Here is a 20382-nt window from a genome sequence, read left to right as displayed (position 1 = left end):
CCTGTTTTGGTTTCTCGTGTGTGTGTGTGTGTGTGTGTGTGTGTGTATGTGTGTGTGTGTGTGTGTGTTTTGAGAGAGAGAGACAAAGAGGATTTAGATGGCTGGGGAGGTATGAGGTTCTGGGAGGAACTGTGGGAGGAAAATGCAAACAGAATATACTGTATAAAAATTTATTTTCAATTAAACAGGGAGGAAAAAATATCTTAGCGGTGACTGAATGTTTTGGGACAAGACTGTAATCCTAGTTCAAAGCTAACCCGGGCTACACAGTGAGATCCGTGTCAAAATAACAACAGAAATAAATACCAAGTTCTTAAAAGAAATATTGTAATCCTTACTCTTACCTCTGAATTTTTTCACACACACAAGTACCTTCTCATAAAAACCCTTCCATGTTAAAATAATGGGCCATGGAAAAGCAAAAGGTTTCAAGTGAATTATGCAACAGCCTTTCATGAAGGTGGCACCAAGTTACATTCCAGTGAACCTAGGAATCAAATTTTTTATTTCTGTGATTTTTCCTTATCATACTATATAAAGAACTGTAGTCTCACAACATCCTGTATATATAACTAGGCCACCACATCAAATCCATCATATGAAGAGTAAAAGGACAATCCATAAAATGAGATAAAGTATTTGCAAATTATAAATGTGATAAAGATTTTAACGTCTTCAGATGATTACAGTTCTTGTCTTACAGATCTTTCTCTTGCTTGGTTAGAGTCATACCAAGGTATTTTATATTATTTGTGACTATTGGGAAGGGTGTTTTTTCCCTAATTTCTTTCTCAGCCCATTTATCCTTTAAGTAGAGGAAGGCTTCTAATTTGTTTGAGTTAAGTTTCTGTCCAGCCACTTTGCTGAAGTTGTTTATCAGCTGAAGGAGTTTGCTGGTGGAATTTTTGTGGTCGCTTAAGTATATTATCGTATCATCTGCAAATAGTGATATTTTGACTTCTTCCTTTCCAATTTACATCCCTTTGACCTCCTTTTGTTGTCTAATTGCTTTAGCTAGAACTTCAAATACTATTGAGTAGATAGGGAGAGAGTGGGCAGCTTTGTCTAGTCCCTGATTATAGTGGGATTGCTTCAAGTTTCCCTCCATTTAGTTTGATGTTGGCTACTGGTTTGTTGTATATTGCATTTACTACGTTTAGGTAGGGGTCTTGATTTCCTAATCTTTGTAAAACTTTTACCATGAAGGGGTGTTGTATTTTGTCAAATGCTTTCTCAGCATCTAATGAGATGATCATGAGTTTTTTTTCTTTGAGTTTGTTTATACAGTGGATTACACTGATAGATTAAAAAGCTTCTGCAAGGCAAAGGCCACTGTCATCAGGACAAAATGGCAACCTATAGACTGGAAAAAGATCTTTACCAATCTTACAACTGACAGAGGACTAATATCCAGCATCTACAAAGAATGTAAGAAGTTAGATTGCAGAGAACCAAATAACTCTATAAAAAATGGGGTACAGAGCTAAACAAAGAATTCTCAACTGAGGAATCTCGAATGGCAGAGAAGCACCTAAAGAAAAGTTCAACATCCTTAGTCATTAGAGAAATGCAAATCAAAACAACCCTGAGATTCCACCTCCCACCAGTCAGAATGGCTCAGATCAAAAACTAAGGTGACAGCAGATGCTGGCACAGATGTGGAGAGAGCAGAACACTCCTCCATTGTTGGTGGATTGCAAGCTGGTACAACTCTGGAAATCAGTCTGGCGGTTCCTCAGAAAATTGGACATAGTATTACCTGAGGACCCAGCTATACCACTCCTGGGAAAATACCCAGAAGATGCTCCAACATATCACAAGGACATATACACCACTGTGTTCATAGCAGCCATATTTATAGTAGCCAGAAGCTGGAAAGAACCCAGATGTCCTTCAACAGAGAAATGTATATAGAAAATGTTTACATTTACATTTACATTTACACAATGGAATATTACTCAGCTATTAAAAACAATGAATTCATGAAATTCTTAGGCAAATGGGTGGAACTAGAAAGTATCATGCTGAGTGAGGTAACCCAATCACAAAAGAACACACATGGTATGCACTCACTGATAAGTGGACATTATCCCAAAAGCTCAGAATACCCACAATACAACTCAAGAAGAAGGAAGACCAAAGTGTGGTTGCTTCAGTCCTACTTAGAAGGGAAAACAAAATAATCAAAATAATAGAGGATAGAAGGGACTTGGGAGTGAAGGAGGAGGGGAAGGAAAAAGGGGGTCAGGATCAGGTGTTGGAGGAGAGGGAAAGTATGTACAGAGGGTCAGGAAATTGAACAGAGGTTTGCAGCAATGGGGGATGAGAAACTGGGGATATCCACCAAAATTTCCAGATGCCAGGAAACCAAGTAGCTCCCAGGATCCAATGTGAATGACAGGTGAAATACCCAACAAAGGGGTGGGAAAACCTGTACAGACCATCATATCCAGAGGTTAGGCACGGCCCCCTGGTTGAGGGAGGGGGCTACCCATCTATCTCACAAATTGTAACCCAGAATTGCTCCTGTCTAAAGAAAATACAGGGACAAATTGTGGAGCATAGACTGAAAGGCCATCCAGAGACTGCCTCACCTGGGGATTCACCCCATTTACATCCACCAAAACCAGACACTACTGTTGATGCCACAAAGTGGATATCAAGAATTGTTGCTAGGAGCCTGATATTGCTGTCTCTTGAGAGGCTCTGCCAGAGCCTGACCAATACAGATGCGGATGCCTGCAGCCAACCATTAAACTGAACTCAGGGACCCCAATGGAGAAGTTAGGGAAGGAGCTGAAGGGATTTACAACCCCATAGGAAGAATAAGATTATCAACAGACCAGACTCTCCCCACCCCCAGAGCTCCCAGGGACACACCACCAACCAAAGAGTACATATAGAGGGGCCCATGGCTCCAGATGCATATGTAGCAGAGGATGGCCTTATCTGGCATCAATGGGAGAGGAGGTCCTTGGTCCTGTTATGGCTTGATGCCCCAGTGTAGGGGGATGCCAGGGTGGGAAGGCGGGAGTGAGTGGGTGGGTGGAGAACACACTCATAGAAGCAGGGGGAGGGAGAATAGGATTGGGAGTTTATGGAGAGAAAACTGGGAAGGGGATAACATTTGAAAGGTAAATAAATAATATAAACAATAAAAAGTTAAATAGCAAGTGTGAGACTGTAAAGGAGGATACTTACATACATATTTGCTTAATGTAAGAAAATGTTACTTAATGTAAATCTAAACTGTTACAAGAAAAAAAATTTTTTAACAATATGTAAGGAAAAACATACCAGTTTGAAAATGGGCAAAATAACTGAATCAACATTTCTTCAAAGAAGAGAAATACAAATGGGCAATTGGCATATGTGCGTAATATCATTTGCGAAATGTCATTCATTGAAGAAAATGCAAACTATGCCACACGCAGGTATCACTTCACATGCACTAGGATGGGGATAATGAGAACATGTGGGGGTAACAAGTGTTGGCAGAGATTTGGAGAACCGAACCTATATATTCCGTGAGAGGATTCAGAACGGAACAGCGTATCTGCTGAGGAAGACATTTGGCAGTATCTCAACAAGTTAATAATCCTGCAATAGCTGGCATTTAACAGAGACCCACGGCTGGTCAACATGCAGAGTGCTCATCTTTAAATAGGACATCTATATCAAACCACTCCCCCAAAGGCTTAGGGGTCTCTGTGGATGAGGGGGTGTGGTGGCAAGGCTGTAAAAGTCAGGGGTGGTGGATGACTACAGGAAACAATGTCCTCTGTACACCACAGGGCATCTGCACAGAAGAACTCAAGTGACTGTGACAGGATGCCCAGGACCCTGGAAGCTTGAGCAGACAAAACCCCAGCTCGGAGAAGGCAAGGTGAGCATGGACTCTCCTACCTCTGATGATCACTGGGCGTTCTACAGCTGCTGGGAGAAGGAGAGTCAGTTTTCCTTAATGATTTGACCTTGTGTATGTAGGCTGAACCCACCTCAAAACAGGCCTACACTCAAAGACTATTTGGGCTACAAAAACTGGGATGGAGTGAGAGGCAGGTTAAGAGAAAACACCAATTGGGATGGTAGAAGGATGGGGATGGAGTGAGAGGCGGATTAAGAGAAAACACCAATTGGGATGGTAGAAGGATGGGGATGGATTTTGGATGAGTTGTGTGCTTGGAAAAAATATAAATAATACATTGAATGAAATTCTCAAAGAATTAATAAAATATTATTAAAAGAAAATAAATAAGAAGTTAATAGAATCAGCTGATTTAGCAGTTCCATCTCTAGGTGTTTATTCAAGAGAACTGAAAGCAGGGATTTCCTACATGTCCTCCTGGCTGCACTCTGCTCAGTGGACTGCAGAGGGCTAACCCAGGGCTGAGTTTTACACAAAGCATAGTGTACTTATGCAGCAGAATCTTGTCCAGTCATACAGCGGAATCAAGTCTGGTGAATACTGCAGCATATATGAGCCTTGAAAGTGTGCTAGATGAAGTCGGTCAGACACAGGGCACAGTTATTAGATGTGCCTACTAATGTAAATAGAGACACGAAGCAGACGGGCTAGGCACAGGAGGGAGGCGTTAGTGCTTACTGATTACACACTTTATGTTTTAGAACTGTGACATGGAACTGGAACAAGATAGTGCTAGAGTTGCATATTATTAATATAATTTAGTTGTACACACTGAACTTAGAAAATGGCGGCAATGGCAAATTTATGCAGGCGTGATAGTTAACAGTAAAGTGTCAGTTTCTTCAGTGGAAGGAAGAAAGTCCTAAATGGAGGTAATAGAGCTGTTTGACCCATGTGTGCTGGTAAAACCAGTCCTGGAATTGCGGATCAAAGGGGCATGATGGAGTTTTCCAGGCATCTGCTTTTTATTCTGCAGAGGCATCTCACATAGGCACCAGAAAACAGAACAAAACAAGACAAAAAATATCATGTAAACAAAGAATTCATTTAAAAAATACATTAGAAAAAAGAATAATGAAAGGAACCAGAAGGAACTAGGAAAAGGCCAAGAACAAAAATAAAAAAACCAAAGTTAACTTAGAAAACAAAGTCCAAAATAAAAGTAATAATGTGTATCTTTGAAAATACCCTTGAAGAATCCTTTGGAATTCTGATGAAGGAAAAAGCAGAAACGCAGAAGCTGATGCATACGCAGAAAGAAGCCGTTATTTGAGTCAAACCAGTGATGGGTTTTTAATATACCCTGCATGCAGGTTTACAACAGAAAAATCAAAAGGCAAAGAGATAAAAAAGAAAAAACTGTCGCTGGGATCAAGCCCAGTAGTTTCCATGCTCTATTCCTGAGCAACACTCTACCCCAAGCAGGTTAGTAACCGACTGGAACTTGGAAGGTCAGCTCTGGGGAAGAGGTTGGAAAGAGACTTAAGTGCCTAACTGGTGGGAAACCCTTCTGTGGAGTCAGCGTGAAAGCCGGGAGAAGGCACCCTGGCCTTCACACTCAGGCCACCCCAGAACTAGGATAAGTGTGAGCTTAAAAGCACATCTCAACCCAAAACCGAGTAAGGGCATTCCCAAACAACAAAGTGGAGCTCTGAGCTTGAGAACTTGCTGCAGCTATGGCAGTCCACCTAACAACCTTGGTAACAAACTGGTTTACATTAGAATGACTTCCCTGTGAGGACAAGCAAGGCCAGGGCAGTGCACATACATCAAGAAGGCAGAACACTGAACTGAGAGCCTCACACCCGCACCCACCCAAACATTCACTGGCTGGATGGCTGTGAAAAGTGAATGCGGTGAGGGGGTGGCTTGCAAGGAAGCTCCTGTCTGAAAGGCTTTTGTGTGCTACTTTCTAATGGCATTTCTAGGCCTTCATAAGGAGTAACTCTTACCCTGAATTTTGTGTTTGGACAAAGCTCTGCTTGTTTTTAATAAACACGGGTATAGTAGTTTTATGTGACTTGTATTTTAAATTTTATGCTGTGTTTATAAAGAAAGAAACTGTGTTTCCTGATAACAATAAGGAACAATGGATGTCTTTAATTAATAATAAAAAAGAAACAAAAAGTTAAAGTCATAAATATATTGTAATGCCAACACCAGGGATAAAGATAAAAACAAAAATAAGCAAGTGATAAGCTTTAACTTCCCTCCCAAGCCTTCTGTAACAATTCCCACCCTCACCACTAAGTCAGAGAACCGAATGCTAACCCTGAAACAAAACCCACTTTCTCTCTATTCTCTCATTCCCCTGCAGGGTAGGCCCCTCAGCTTGACAGCCTGGGGAGGCCCAGAGTGGTGGTTGGGGCAGACAAAAGGGTTCCTCTTACAGGAAATGGGGTAGAGGAGTACAGGGGTGTAAGACATGACCCCCCATAATGGGGGAAATCAAAATGGAGCCCCTGTGCCAGGGGAAAGCACACTGGTGGCCCTGGGAAAGGAGGCCCAGTTGCCCCCACATTCTCCCTCCGGGAGGTATCATTGGTTGGCCAACTGCCCATCTGGCTCCGGTTAGAAAACCACACTTGGACGAGGTCCTTCTGCAGCCGGAGGCGCCCAGCAATATAGCTGATTTGCTGGGGCGTGGGCTCTGGACACTGCAAGAACAGTTTTTCCAGATTGCTCCCAATGCGTCTTTCTCTGCTTGCACGTCTCCGCTTCCGGGCCTGCTTCAGGATCATCTCCATTCTGCAGATGCCCAGAAGGTTCTTCTCATCTACTTCATCTAACCACATTTTCAGCAGGGGTCGCAGCTTCCACATGTTGGCAAGGCTGAGCTGCTGGGCCTCGAAGCGGCATATGGTCGTCTGGCTGAGAACCTTCCCAAACATAGCTCCCACAGCGAATCCCACATCGGCCTGCGAGTACCCCAGGGTCATCCTCTTCTGTCTCAGCTCCTTGGCCAGCTGCTCCATCTCTTTCTGTATGGCTGAAACGTCCTCTGGCAGTGCCAAATTTGGCATGTACCTCAAAGCGATGTAGGGTCCTGGGCAGGTATCCTCAGAGGAACTCTGGGACCAGGCCCTTGTCTCACAAGCTCCGTAGGGTGCTATCCCACCTCGGAATTCATAAGGTGAGGGACCCAGAGGCATTCCCCATACCTCAGGGCCTGGACAGATGCCTGGCCCCATACCTGGCCGCACCATTAACCTGCTTGTGGCTGCCTGGCTGCTCAACCAGGTTGGGGTGTCAACTCGAATGGGAACTGGCCCTTCCAGGCCACCACCACTATTGCCTGGAAGGGGGAAGACGTTTGAAGACCTGCGCCCGGCCATGGGGTGGATGGGACCCCCAGCAAGAGTCTGGTAGGAACTGATGGCTCTCGAGGCTTCTGAACAGCCACTAGCCTCGGCCTCGAGCCCCGCCCCCCAGTGGGCGGAGACAGCATTGCAAGCAAGATCAAAGTGTGTTTGGAATCAGGGGCTTGGAGACTGAGGTAACTTACTGGGTCCTCAGGCTTGAAAACCCAGAGCCTCTTGTCCTAACTGTTGCTTTCAACTCCTAACTCTGTACAAATCTGGAGCTTTGCACCTCCATGCAATCAGGGTCCCTCAATCACTACCTGGGTCTTATCCTTGACTGGGACCCCAGCATTGACTTTAATCTCTCAAAAACTCAGGTGCCCCCTTTAACTCACATCCTTTGAACCACCATCTTGGCTTCATGAACACTAATTAGCTATCTGTATTTCAAGCACTGTTGACAGTATCTGTCCATCCATTAACTACTCCATCTCTACAATCTTCACGATAACAGCCCATCCTGTGCATACCCTCAGCTCCTATTCCTCATTCCTCAAGAACTTTATGCACACAAGTTTCAGTTTTAACTAGGGTCAGTTTTCTGCCTCAGATTTTAGATGTATTGTCATACTGTACCACCACAATTCACTCCTTCACGGGCAGAATTTCTGGATGAAATTAATGTGTCTCCCACCACTCCTGAAAATATGCATTCTAACCCAGCTTCCCATTCCAAGCTTCCTCACTCAACAGAAAACAAACTCTGTCATCTTCCACCCCCACTCCCCCCCCACACCCCCTGCCCACAGAGACATGATTCTGGTCTGACATGACAGGCAGCTGCACACTGAGAATGACCCTTACACTACCCAACTCAGCAACACCAAGCTTTTCTATCCAAGGCGCCTCTCCCTCCAGAGATACAAACATTTTACGTTTTTCTATTATGCCCCTAGTTCAGGCCAGCTCTAGGCCCCAAGTAGGGAAAATGAAGAGAAAAAAGATCTAATAGCAGGTCAAAAACTTGTAAAGAAGATGATGAAGTGATTGGAAGCTCTCAGCCTTGTGCCTTATAATTCTTTAACCCAACTACAATACAGCTCTGTCTCTCAGTGTCTACTGAAATTGGTCTTGTGGATGCCAGGAAGTGCATGCTGACAGAAGCCTTAGCTGTCTCCTTAGAGGTCTGTCAGAGCCTCACATATACAGAGGTGGATGCTCAGAACTAACCATTGAGCTGATCATGGGGTTCCTAATGGAGGAGTTAGAGAGAAGAGTGAAGGAGCTGAAGGAGTTCGTGGCCCCATGAGGAGAGCACTAATACCAACCAAATAGAGCTCCCAGGGTCTAAACCACCAGCCTGGGAGCACATAGAGAGGGACCCATGGTTCCAGCTGTATATGCAGGGGAGGATGGCCTTGTCGGGCATAGGTGGGAGAGGAGATCCTTGGTCCTGTAAAGGTTGGATGCCCCAGTGTGGGGGAATTTGAGGGCAGGGAGGTGGAAGTGGGTAGGTGGGTGGGGGCACATCCTCATAGAAGCAGGAGGAGGGGGGATGGGATGGTGGTTTCTGAGTGGGGGGTGAAATGGAGAAGTGGGATAACATCTAAAATGTAAATAAAGTATCCAATTTAAAAAAAGGATCTTAAGAGATCACTGACGATAGCCTTCCAGCTATCAAATTCAAAGGATCATAAAATTCTACATTCTACTAATGTTCTCTGCAGTATCTGCAAAAAATAAGTATTATTTTTGTTCTTTAAAATGTCTGTGTGAGTATCAGCCAAGTATTCTCTGACTGCTTCTCTGACTCCACATCTGTATCTCTGCTGGCCCAAATTAAACTAGTTTTCTGCCTCTTTTCCAGAGGCCACAGGGCTGGTGCATGACATTACCATCAGCCAGACACCAGCTGACCTTTAGTTTTCTCATGTTAACAAGGCATCAGCCCCTATACACCAGACCTTTTGAAACACCAGAACTTGCTGTCTTGGCCATACCTTCCCTTACTTATTTAACTTAGGCCACAGGATCTTCTTCTGCTTCTTTTCAGGTTCATCTTTCATACTCTGCTACAGATAACCTTTCAAAAATCACATCAAAGCCATCCAAACCAAATCCAAAAATAACCACAATAAACCTAATGGTATCACTTCACTCTTCAATCATCTTCCAAAGCCAGCCACGCTTTTCTTCAGCTGACATCCAGTGATGCTCAGATCTGTACACTACCTGGTTCAACCTCATTATACACTCTCCCCAGTCTTAATTCATGGTCAAGAAGAAGAAAACCTGTTGTTTTCTCCTAAGTATCATTTGGACACTGTGTGTCCTGTTCCTTGCTGAAATGATTTCCCTGTGTCCTTGTCTCATTACTGTTCACGAGTGCACTCTGACAGTCCTATGACAAAAGGACACTGCTCATCACTCTTTGCTAACCACAGCCCTTGTAACTCTCTTCCCCTCCTCACATATTTTATTTTCTGCTTAGCATGTACTGCTATCCAATAAATATTTGTGTATGTGTCCACTGTATGTTTCTTTACTGCTGTGTAGACAGTGTCTACAGTAGTATCTGATACACACAAAGGGTACAGAGAATAAAAGAAGCACGCTGGACTTCCTGTCTCCTAGAAGATGCAGGTTAGATATCCCCTCAGGGAGACCCTTCCCCAGGCAGAAAAGAGATCTGGATGGCTTCCATCACATTCCTCCCATACTTCATCAAGTATTTACTTCATCACTGGAGTAGATATCAACAATCCTTTTATGTCTCTTCAATTTAAGGACATGCATCAAAGAGTCAGTAAGTCTAGAACACTAGAGAACCCTGACTAATACAATACACAATAATTTTTTGCTGAATGATGAATTTTATGCTGCTAATAAAGTAAAGTAATGCCGATGTAACAACAAGAAGCTTGACCTCAGGAGCTTCTCATCCTCCCTCTGTTATAGTACAACAAGGAACTTGTCATATAACCCTCTCTCGTTGAGGGGAGCATCTTGAGGAGAAGTCAGACTCAAAACTACAGAAAATGAAGTTGTTGATATGGCCTTGAATTTGTGAATCAGCAAATCTGCTGCCGTATCTGCAGGCTGAGTATTTGATTTATCTGAAGTTTATCAGTTTCTGCAATGAGTATGGGCTAAAGGTAGGATCCTGGTCTCATTCAGTGTGAGATCCCTGGCACCAGAACTACACCACAGTACAAAGAGAAGACATGTTTATTACTTATTCATTTATTTTTGTGTTGCTAGGAAAAGAAATGTTAAATAAATGAAGCACCCTCCATGGCACCAGTGCTGAAAACACTTCCAGTTTGCCTCAGATTAGATGACAGCCTCTAAAAGACAGCTTACAATGTAAAGAATTTTATTACAGAATAACTGCTGATATCTATTCTTCCCACTTATATATGTATGCTTCCCCCATCCCCAGAATTCACAAAGCAACCAGTTTCTGCTAAGGTGGAACACAAAGAGAGATAAAAGAGAGACAGGGCAATTATACATTAAGATCTGCATAGAAAAAAACGTCTCACTTGCAGAGAGAAAAAGATTCATTAGTTGTTTAAAAACAATAGTTGAATAGAAACATTTCAGTGAATTGGAAAAAAAAAACCTGATGAGTTCAAATGAATTTGAACTAAGTTTTATTATACTACATGAGTTAAAACAGAGTGGCTAAAAATATTAAATTTAAAAATGAGGCTATATTAGCTTGATGGGTTTTAAAATTAACTTGGGTGTTCTCAATGAAGGCTTTCTTTATACTCAGTTACTCTCATTTGCCAATGTTCATGTCTCCTGGTTTTGTATATGGGGTGGAGGGGAGGGACTACAAAGTGGAACTTAACTTACAGACCTAAGAAGATCTTAGTATCTCTTTAAATGTTTAATGCAATATGGGAATAGTGTGATCAGAGAAAATAAGAAGAAACACGGTTGGCATAGCAGAGGTCAGATGACGCAGCAGATGGAAATGCCCCAGATAACAGTGATGCATTGACTGTGGAGTCTCAAAGGCAAACCATCACCTTCAGCAAACATGGTCTTCCTGAGTGACTAGATAATAATGGAAGAACCAGGCCGTGCTTATCCATAGGAATCATAGAGAAAGGATGAGACACACAGGTTCCTAGGTATTTAGCATCGGAATGAGGGGGAAGAGAAGCTAAACTGATAGAAGCTCAGGTCAGCCACACTTACCCAAGGGGAAGTTGCTGTCTATTATTAGTATCTTTGGAAATACAGGTAGTGTTCTGAAAAAGATGCTTTAAGTGGAAATGTAAATGCATTTGTATTTGTAGGAGGATTTGTATTTTTGAGTTCTATTTAAATCTCTCTTATTCTGAGAAGGTAATTATAACCACTAAGATCCAGTGGTGTTGAGAATTTGGAAACGGTGGAAGAAGATTTGATAACAAATACCCCTGGAGGATTCGGCTTATCTTTTGGGAAAGGTCTTGCCTATGTATGCTCACACATACCATCTCCTCCCCACTTGGACTTTCAGATACATTTGCTGCTTGGAACAATTAGCTGGTGTTTGATGTAGTTGCTTTCCAGCTAGGAGACATGGGATAGTGATATAGTTTAATTTGTATGTATATGTCAAGCAATGTGTTAATGCCTGCATGAGCTACCCACACTGTTCTGAGGATAAGTTCAGTGAAAAAAACTTAATGGTTTGTGAGGATGAACATTACTACTAAATGTCATACTGTTGGTCAGTTATTTCATTAGGAAGGTAATCACTTCATTTTTTTTCTAGATGCACCTCTTAGAAGTGCTTCATGATTCATGTAGAAAATGTTTTGCTCAAGAGTGTACAAATTAAGGAACTGGAAAGATGGCTCACTGCTTAAAAAGCAATTGTTGTTTTTGCAGAGGATCAGAATTGGCTCCCAGCATTTACATGGAGGTTGACAACCATGCATATCTGCAGCTCTAGGGCATCCAATACTCACTTCTGACCTTTGAGGGGACCAGACATGCACATGGTATACATACATGCATGTAGGTAAACACTCATGTGCTTAAAATGAAAAGAAATGAATCTTTTAAAATGCATGAGGTAACGGCACAAGTTAGACATCTGGGGAAAGCAGTGGAAAGAAGGACATAGTGGGAGGGAGGAGCAATAGAGATTTGGGTGCAGGTGATATGACCAGGGTATACTGTGTGAATCTATTCAAATCAAACACACCAGTTTTTAGGTTTGTTGTTGTTTTGTTTTGTTTCGGTGCAAATGGTGTGCTAGTAAAACTAGAGTCTAACAGAAGCCTTAATTTTCTAGTAGTATCATCAATGCAACAGTCTTTTTAAAATCCAGTTACATCATCAGTGCCACCCAAGAATGATGCTAAATCCAGACAGAAAAAAGCAAGGTAGCCTGGGTTGTGCTAGTCTTTATGTTTCCCATTAAAGGCATCTGGTAAGATAGGCACATTCTCTTAGAAAGGCAGATATACGCCACAATATTCAATAACATTCAAGAAGCAATATAAAAAGCAACCACAGGAGAAAAGATATAGACACTAGTCACAAAAAGTCTTCTGGATCTAAAAAGTCAATGTAGCATTGTAGAAACCTCTAGCAATTAATATACAACCTTCGGAGGTAGGAGGTGAGAGGTAAGCGGACCCTCTAGAATGTGCCAGAGACGTGGGAGGTGAGAGAATCTCAGCACTCAAAGGGAGGAATCTTAGATGAAAGAGAGGGAAATCTGTAGAGTCCACATCCAGTAGAAAGACAGGGCTCCAAGTGGAGGGATGGGGTTGCCATCCCACAGTCAAAAACTCTGACCTAGAATTGCTCCTGTCTAAAAGAACTTCAGGGAAAAATATGGAGAAGACACTGAGGGAAAGGTGGAAGGTGGTCCAGTGACCAGAACAACTTGGGATCTATCTCAAGGGGAGGCTACAAGGCCTGACACTATTTCTAATGCCATGATGTGCTTACAGACAGGAGCTTAGCATGGCTGTCCTCTTAGAGGCCCAACAAGCAGATGACTGACACATAAGAAGATACTTACACCCAACCAATGATCTGAAGATAGGGACCCCTGTGGTTCAATTAGGGAAAAGACAGAAGAAGCTGAGGAGGAGGACAACCCCCATTGGAAGACCAGCAGTCTCAACTAACCTGGACCCCTGAGATCGCTCAAACACTGAGCCACCAACCAGGCAGCATATGGACTGGCTGGTCTGGCCTCTATGAGAGAAGATGCACCTAACCCTAGAGAGACTTGATGCCCCAGGGATTGGGGAGTTCACTTAGGGTGGAAGGAGGGAGTGGAAATGGGGACATCCTCTTGGAGACTGGGGAGGAGAAATGGGATGAGGAACCATCAGAGGGAAGAACAGGAGTGATTGTAAAAAAAAAAGATTAAAGATATAATAAAAAAGTAAGATTCCTTGTGTCTTGCAGCAAGTTAACATGACAGTTGAAGCTAGTTCACTGAAGATAGCCTAAAAATATATCACAATGATCATTACTGTCTGTGGGGTTTAAGTACTCAGGTGTATCCAGGAAAATGAGATGCTCCCATTCTAACTGCTACTGGTGTTGTGCTATTTCTCTTCTGTTGTTGTTATTATTATTATTATTATTATTATTATTATTATTATTATTATTATTCCTCCTCCTCCTTATACGTCTAACTATCTAGCCCCCGACTGTCTTGTAATTCATTATGTAGACCAGGCTGGCTTCAACTCACAAAAATCCACTTGCTGCCTCTAGTTCTTGAGTACTGAGATGAAAGACACTACCTGACTTTTGAAAAATTACTTTTAACTCTGTTTTTATATACTTGGCTAGTATAAATAGATATTCAGGTCACAGATATGAAACAAGCATAGTCAGGGACCATATAGAAAAAAGCATTTAATTTTATTTTGTAAACTTGAGCATTCAGGAGTCATGAACTTCCTGTGACTGAAAATGGTATCAAGAGCAAAATCTCAGCTATGTGTAAAGTGGGTGGAACAGTTAGCTGAGAGAGACTAGTGACAAGGTATCAAGGCGAGAAGTCAGATAGAGTCACAGGCAGAGACAGAGTCTAATGAATCAGAGTCTAATGAATCTTGTTATGACAAGCATGACTCAACAAAAATTTTCAGCCAAGTTTGCCCCTGTTACTGAGTCAAAGCTTCAGGGATGCACTGGCATCGTGTACAGTCACTGTCTTTCATATTCAAAAGTTCTGTGATTTCACCTCCAAACAGGAGACATGCAGACTAGAAGCAAGTTTCCACTTCATTTCACAGTAAAAAAACCTACAGAAATCACAGTTGAGGATGAATGGAAGCAGAAATTCAGCACATGACTTGCACTCAGAGAAGAAAATGAGAAGCAGGACAAAGTTCCTCTTAAAGCAGATTAACGTTAAGGTGCTCTGAGAATTACTTTTGGAGATTTAACTTGACTGACTTTGGTGCTGTTAAATGCCCTTGAAATCCTCTCAAGAAACTTTATGGTTGGAAGCAAGTGGAATGAAGGCACCCATGAATTCTTTCAAAAATGAACTCTAATTCAGGTAGTATAAAATGTACTAATGATCACAGAATTCAAGAGATAAAAAGAATTTACCAAAATCTATATATTAAAAACATCTTTTTAACACTTAATTTGATAAAGCTTTAGTCAAAACACATTCCTAATTCTAGCATTTGGAAAGCTGAGGTTGTAGGTTTATGAGTTCAAAACCAACCTGGATTATAAGAGAACTCTTAAATTAAACATACAATATCACACCAAACAAACAAACAAACCAACAAAAGCTGCACATACAGAAGTATGAACAGAAACTCACAAAAAATGAAAAAAAGGAAAAGGCAAACTATCAGCTTATCAAATTGAAACATCTTACTGAGTCACCTCACTTAGACTTGAGTCAGAAAAGAAGCAGGCCACCAAGCCAGACTCTTTTGAGTCATGTCTAAATCAAACTGTCTACAGTGCACTGTCTGAGCTCCCAGTAACCTGCATGCAGTCTTTGCATACAGAAAATATAAACAGATAAAAACAACATCTTTTAAATGACTCTGAACTATGGAAAACAATCCATCAAACCAACTGGGGAAGAAACATGAAAGCAAGGTTTCTATCACCATTGTTGATTATCAGGACTTATTTAAATGTAAGCTTTACACTTTGAATATTCTATATACACCTAGTGAAAAGTGCAAAGGGATTCAGCACAAGTGCATGACACTGACATGCTATGTTAGCAATCATGGCATCAGTGGTGTCACAAGTGCATGGTATTGACATGCTATGGGTATCAGTGGCAAGTTTGTTAACCTGTTCATTTCCAGCTAGAACTTCATGCTTGACTTATGTTACATTTTCTGTAATAATTTAAATCGAAGAAGACAATTGATCTGTTATGATTGTAAGAAGTGTAGATGAGATGCAATAAAACCAACAAGCATAAGTTTGTTATTAGGATGATTTTGAAAGGAAGACAAAACCAACTGAAGGAACTTTCAGGAACTGAAGGAGAGAAGGCAGAAATAAGTAATGGGCAGGAAAAAAGAATAAAAGAGACAGTGTTAGTGTTGGATTAAAACGAGACTTAGTGGCTGGAGAAATAAAGCAGAATACTTTAGAACACACAAATAAAGAGCTGAAAAATTATCCTGGTCAAAGTGGTGATCGGGATGGAACCAGAGTTAGGACAGTGGCAACCTAGTGCAGAAAGGAAATGCCAGATGCTTTTGAATTCTCAAATAGCAAAAGAAGTGAGTATATGTTCTAAAACTATGGTACTTGCTAGACAAATAACCACCAAAAATAAAAAGCCAGGAAGCCATTTCCTTCGATGTCTATAAAAATGATCATTTAAAGCTGAAACTTTAAATTTCTGGGAGCATTTTCTATGACATAGGGAAAAGTTATGATTGTTCTTCATCTTTCAAAATTTGGTCAAAATGTTTGATAGCTTCCTCATCTAGAAACGAATAGATGGATGGGAAGGCAGGACTTGCTGCTTAGTGCATGGTAACTTAAAATGGGAAGGTCGAAAATATTAGAGCCTGTTACCCTGTAAGAAAGCTCACTCAAACAGTCTGGGAAGCATCATACAAGTTCTTGTCATATAGTTTGGCATCCTTTTCCACCTTTTCATAAACACCTTTCAGCTTTTCCCTTACTGCTTTCTTCTTGTGCTGACTTCCTATTGTGTTGGCCATCCACTGTTATAAAAGAGACCTGAACCGGCGTAACCAATCCTGTGAAAGACTTGGTAGGAAGCAACGTCATGCTTCAGAGTACACTGCACCTCTTATTTCCACAGAGCACTGGAAGGTAGTGGCTAAGTTTAGCCTTCATAGAGCTACTTATCGAACTTCCACTGTGGTAAGAATATTTTAACACCATTCTGGGAGAATCCATGTTACTTAAATAAGTTAGGGTCACTGAAACGTAAGTAACTGGGAGAATCCATGTTACTTAAATAAGTTAGGGTCATCAAAACTATTCCAAACAAGGACCTCTCATACATTTCAGTACTTTTTGTGGTTTATTACACACATGCCAGGCACTGTTTAAGTGGTCCACATGAATGACACCACTCCACTCACAGCATGACCCTACAATACAATACTAGCATGGCCTCATTTCACACTCAGTGTGTAGGGGGGCTAGAAATCTCGCAGACTTTTGGTGAATCCAAAGGCTTTTCTTAATAAATACATATCTGAGTTTGTTGTGGTGCTTAGGCACCTATTACTAACACTAACAAGGCAGCAGGATTGTTCCTAGTTTGAGGCCAACCTGGGCTATGTACACATAGTGAGGGCCAACTCATCCTATGCTACAGAGTGAGATTCTTTCCCCTGACCCCTCCCAACCCAACCTTAAGTTTCAAAATACAAGCAGAACACACTTTGAATGTATAACTAGAGCAAAGAGCAAGGCTCCTCTGTTAGGTTGGAAGTAGGGTAAACAGCCTCAGAAGACATACTAACTTCTTAATGTGGGAGAGTATTAGTAAATATTGAGTATTTAATATTTCCATAGTATTTTATGAATAAAGAAATTTTGTGTTTGCTGGATGTGTACATGCGTGCATGTGTGCACGCATGCGAGTGTGTGTGTGTGTGTGTGTGCGTGTGCGTGTGCGTGTGTGTGCGCGCACACATTGTTTTTGCCTTCTCATGTATATGGAGGTCAGAGGCAGTTGTCTTCCTCAATGGCTTTCACTTTATTTTTTGAGTCAGGGTCTCTCATAGAGCCTTCAGTTTACAATAGGACTAGGCTGGCTGGCAAGCAAGCTCCAAGAATCTGTTGGTCCCCATTTCCCCACTGCTAGGATTACAGACATACTACTATGCCCAGCTTCTATGTGGACATTGCGGATCTAAACACAGGGCTCTTGCTTGTTCAACAACCATTTTACCAACTGAGCTACTTCTCAAGCCAAAGAAACTGAAATTATACAAACCCACTAGATTCAGTTACTATTATGCCATATGGTTCCCCCAACTTGTGTAAACTAGCCTCTCTCAGTTTCCCTACTCACCAGCACAACATGTTGAAGAGCTGGGGGGCGATGTGAGCTGAAGGAGATATTAGCAGATACTTTGGACAGAAATACTAGTGCAAAGTGTCAAAGACTCTTTCAACATCAATTTTCACACATACAAACTTAAGTCTCTGATCAAATGATCTCTCAAAGTTTATAAATAGAAGTAATTTCCTTTTGGAAAAATGATATTTTAAGAAATGTGATGAAATAAAAACTAAAAATTATATCCCTCTTTCAATGTGTTGATAACCAACTTTGAATAGCTTCAGATTTTTATACGTAGAAAATATTTGCACTATATCTAGTGACTAATGTTCACTTGGGATTTTCATTTTAGCATCAAGGATTATTGACTTTAGATGTTCTGAATCACTCCTACAAAGTGATGCTGTTTCTCTGAAAAAGCGTATTTTCAGAGTATCTTTTCCTGTGGACAGATCACTGCTGACTTGCAATGTGTCCCTTACCAGGCAGTGAAGCAGGACGAGAAAGCATATACTTGGGAAGAAACAGACTCAGTACTGTGGAAAATGCAGCCACACAGACCAAGAGAACTGAAAAGGTGGGCAGAGGAAGACAGACATGTAGGCTAGGGGAAGAGGGTTCTAAGGCCTAGTAGGACCACGAATTTCTAGGAAGGGAGGCTGAAAGCCAGGGTCAATTTAACCTAACAATCATAACTAATTTTGAAGAATAAATAAAAATTCATATTATTCATATTATTCAGTTATTTATCCAAAGTATCCTAAAATAATTGTTTTGTCATTTAGTTTTATTTATTTATTTACATCCCAAATGCCTCCCCTCCCTATCGTCCTGCCTTATAGAATTCCTCCTCGACTCCTCCTCCCCTTCACCTCTGAGAGCAACCCCTCCTCCTAGCACCCTCCCCCCCATCCTGTTACATCAAGTCTCTGGAGGATAAAGAGGAGATTTTAGTAAACTAAAGTTGTTACCTTTACTAAAAGCCAAATTCTGTGAAGGAAGGCTTTTATACAAATTATCTTAGAAAGTAGAAAAGCAACAACAAAAAATGTGATGACTATTTAAAAATTATTTTTAAAAAGTGATATTTCTGAAATATCTGCTTATATCCATTGTGATCAAAATCAGATGATACAAAATCTGATCTAAAAAGATGACAATCATATTCAGCTAGGTCTCTTAAGGCATTCTTCCCTTCAGTGATTTTTCTCGCCGTTTCAGATTCTAGTTATTTCTAATGAATGAGTCATTGAAAACAGAATTCTAGGGGGTCAACTTGTAGAATATTCCTGCCTTACATTCACTTATAATTATAAGCTAGCACAAAACAATGAATAGGGAAATGGATGAGTAAAAGCCATAAGGCCAGTTCCACAGCAATGAACAACTGCTTGAAATGCTATTAGCTAATGAAAACATGACTTAGCAGATTAGAACGTTTGAATGGAAGGAGGAAAGCCGAAATTCTTCAGCAGTGCACACAGTCAAAACTTACCCAGTATTACACATGGAATACATTCTGAATTTTAAGACGTTTACAAGACACAGTATAGATTTTCAATTACCTAATTAATTAGAGATGTGTCTAAAAACATAATAGATGACTTAGCTTGACTACACATTCTATATGACACCACTTTACAGAGGCAATTCCTGTTGATTTTTCATGCTATCTTTAGAAAGGAAGTGATTATTTACTAACAAAAAAAGAGATGAACGTTGGAGTGTCATTTCCTCAAGAGGTATTTTCAGCAATAAAGTAAAGTGAATACTTGCAAATATTCAGTCCAAACAATTAATATGGCCCATTTGAGTGAGGAAAAATTAGGGTTATGGAATTAGGCTGTCTCCAGTTCAAATTTACCTAGTAATTGCTGACACCCCACTTGGTGTTCATGTGGCTTGGCAGTCAGGATCATTTATCAGTGGTCCCCTTCTACTTATAGAAAGGGTCATCTCAGTGCAGCTCAGTTTTCCACTTCATTTCTTAGAGGACAAGACAGCCATGTGGTATTTTCCCTTTCCTCCTTTTTACACTGTCGGGTATTCTGAATAGACAGAAAGGATAGAGAAAAGCCTCTTTGAACCATTACAGGGTCGAGGAACAGGGTGGACAGAGGCTCTTGGATGACCTACTAACGAGCATGGGACCTAGAAAATAGCTTAGGGTCTTCTTGAAGAATACATAGGATATTGTGTCATAAGTAGACAAGGTTCTCTGCTGGGTGCCTGGCACAACATGTTCACAATGAGGGCCTGATCCTTCACCGTCAGGCTACACTGGAAGTGCTTGAAGTAGCAGGATCTTCTGTTCTCAGAATGTCATTGGCTCTGTGACCAGAGAGTAAGCTGCTTTAGGAACAGTAAGCCAAACTTTAATAACTCTGTGGTAAATGTGCCCTATGACTGTCCTGAATTTCAGAAAAATTTGGTAAAGCATGTCTTAGGGAAAAGTCCATATTTTCAAGGACTCGAAAACACAATGGAGAGAATACTTGTCATCTCTAAGCCTTAACATCTGGAAAAGGATGTGCGAATCAGCAAGCACCCTTGAAGTGGGAGGAAAGTTGGACTAGGAAGGACGCCCTAGGAATATCAGCCACCTTCTCAGCTAGGCCTTTCTGTCT

The 20382-nt window shown here is 41.3% G+C and overlaps 2 protein-coding genes across 8 annotated transcripts in view; both read right to left on the bottom strand.

The window, feature by feature from the left end:
* Positions 1 to 20382, bottom strand: part of Arb2a (ARB2 cotranscriptional regulator A) — a 404275-nt gene that overhangs the window by 99862 nt on the left and 284031 nt on the right. The window lies entirely within an intron of this gene.
* Positions 6030 to 7263, bottom strand: Pou5f2 (POU domain class 5, transcription factor 2). Its single transcript, XM_076926961.1, has one exon. It carries the CDS (start codon positions 7261 to 7263, stop codon positions 6256 to 6258), a length of 1008 nt encoding a protein of 335 aa, XP_076783076.1. The 3' UTR covers positions 6030 to 6255.

This window comes from Arvicanthis niloticus, chromosome 29, assembly GCF_011762505.2.
Source record: "Arvicanthis niloticus isolate mArvNil1 chromosome 29, mArvNil1.pat.X, whole genome shotgun sequence".
NCBI lineage: Eukaryota > Metazoa > Chordata > Mammalia > Rodentia > Muridae > Arvicanthis > Arvicanthis niloticus.
The sequence above is the reverse complement of the archived record's forward strand: the minus strand, read 5'-3'. Positions and strand labels throughout refer to the sequence as shown.

Coding starts and splice junctions, on each gene's coding strand:
- Pou5f2 (XM_076926961.1), bottom strand. CDS start 7,263: ATGGCCGGGCGCAGGTCTTCAAACGTCTTCCCCCTTCCAGGCAATAGT.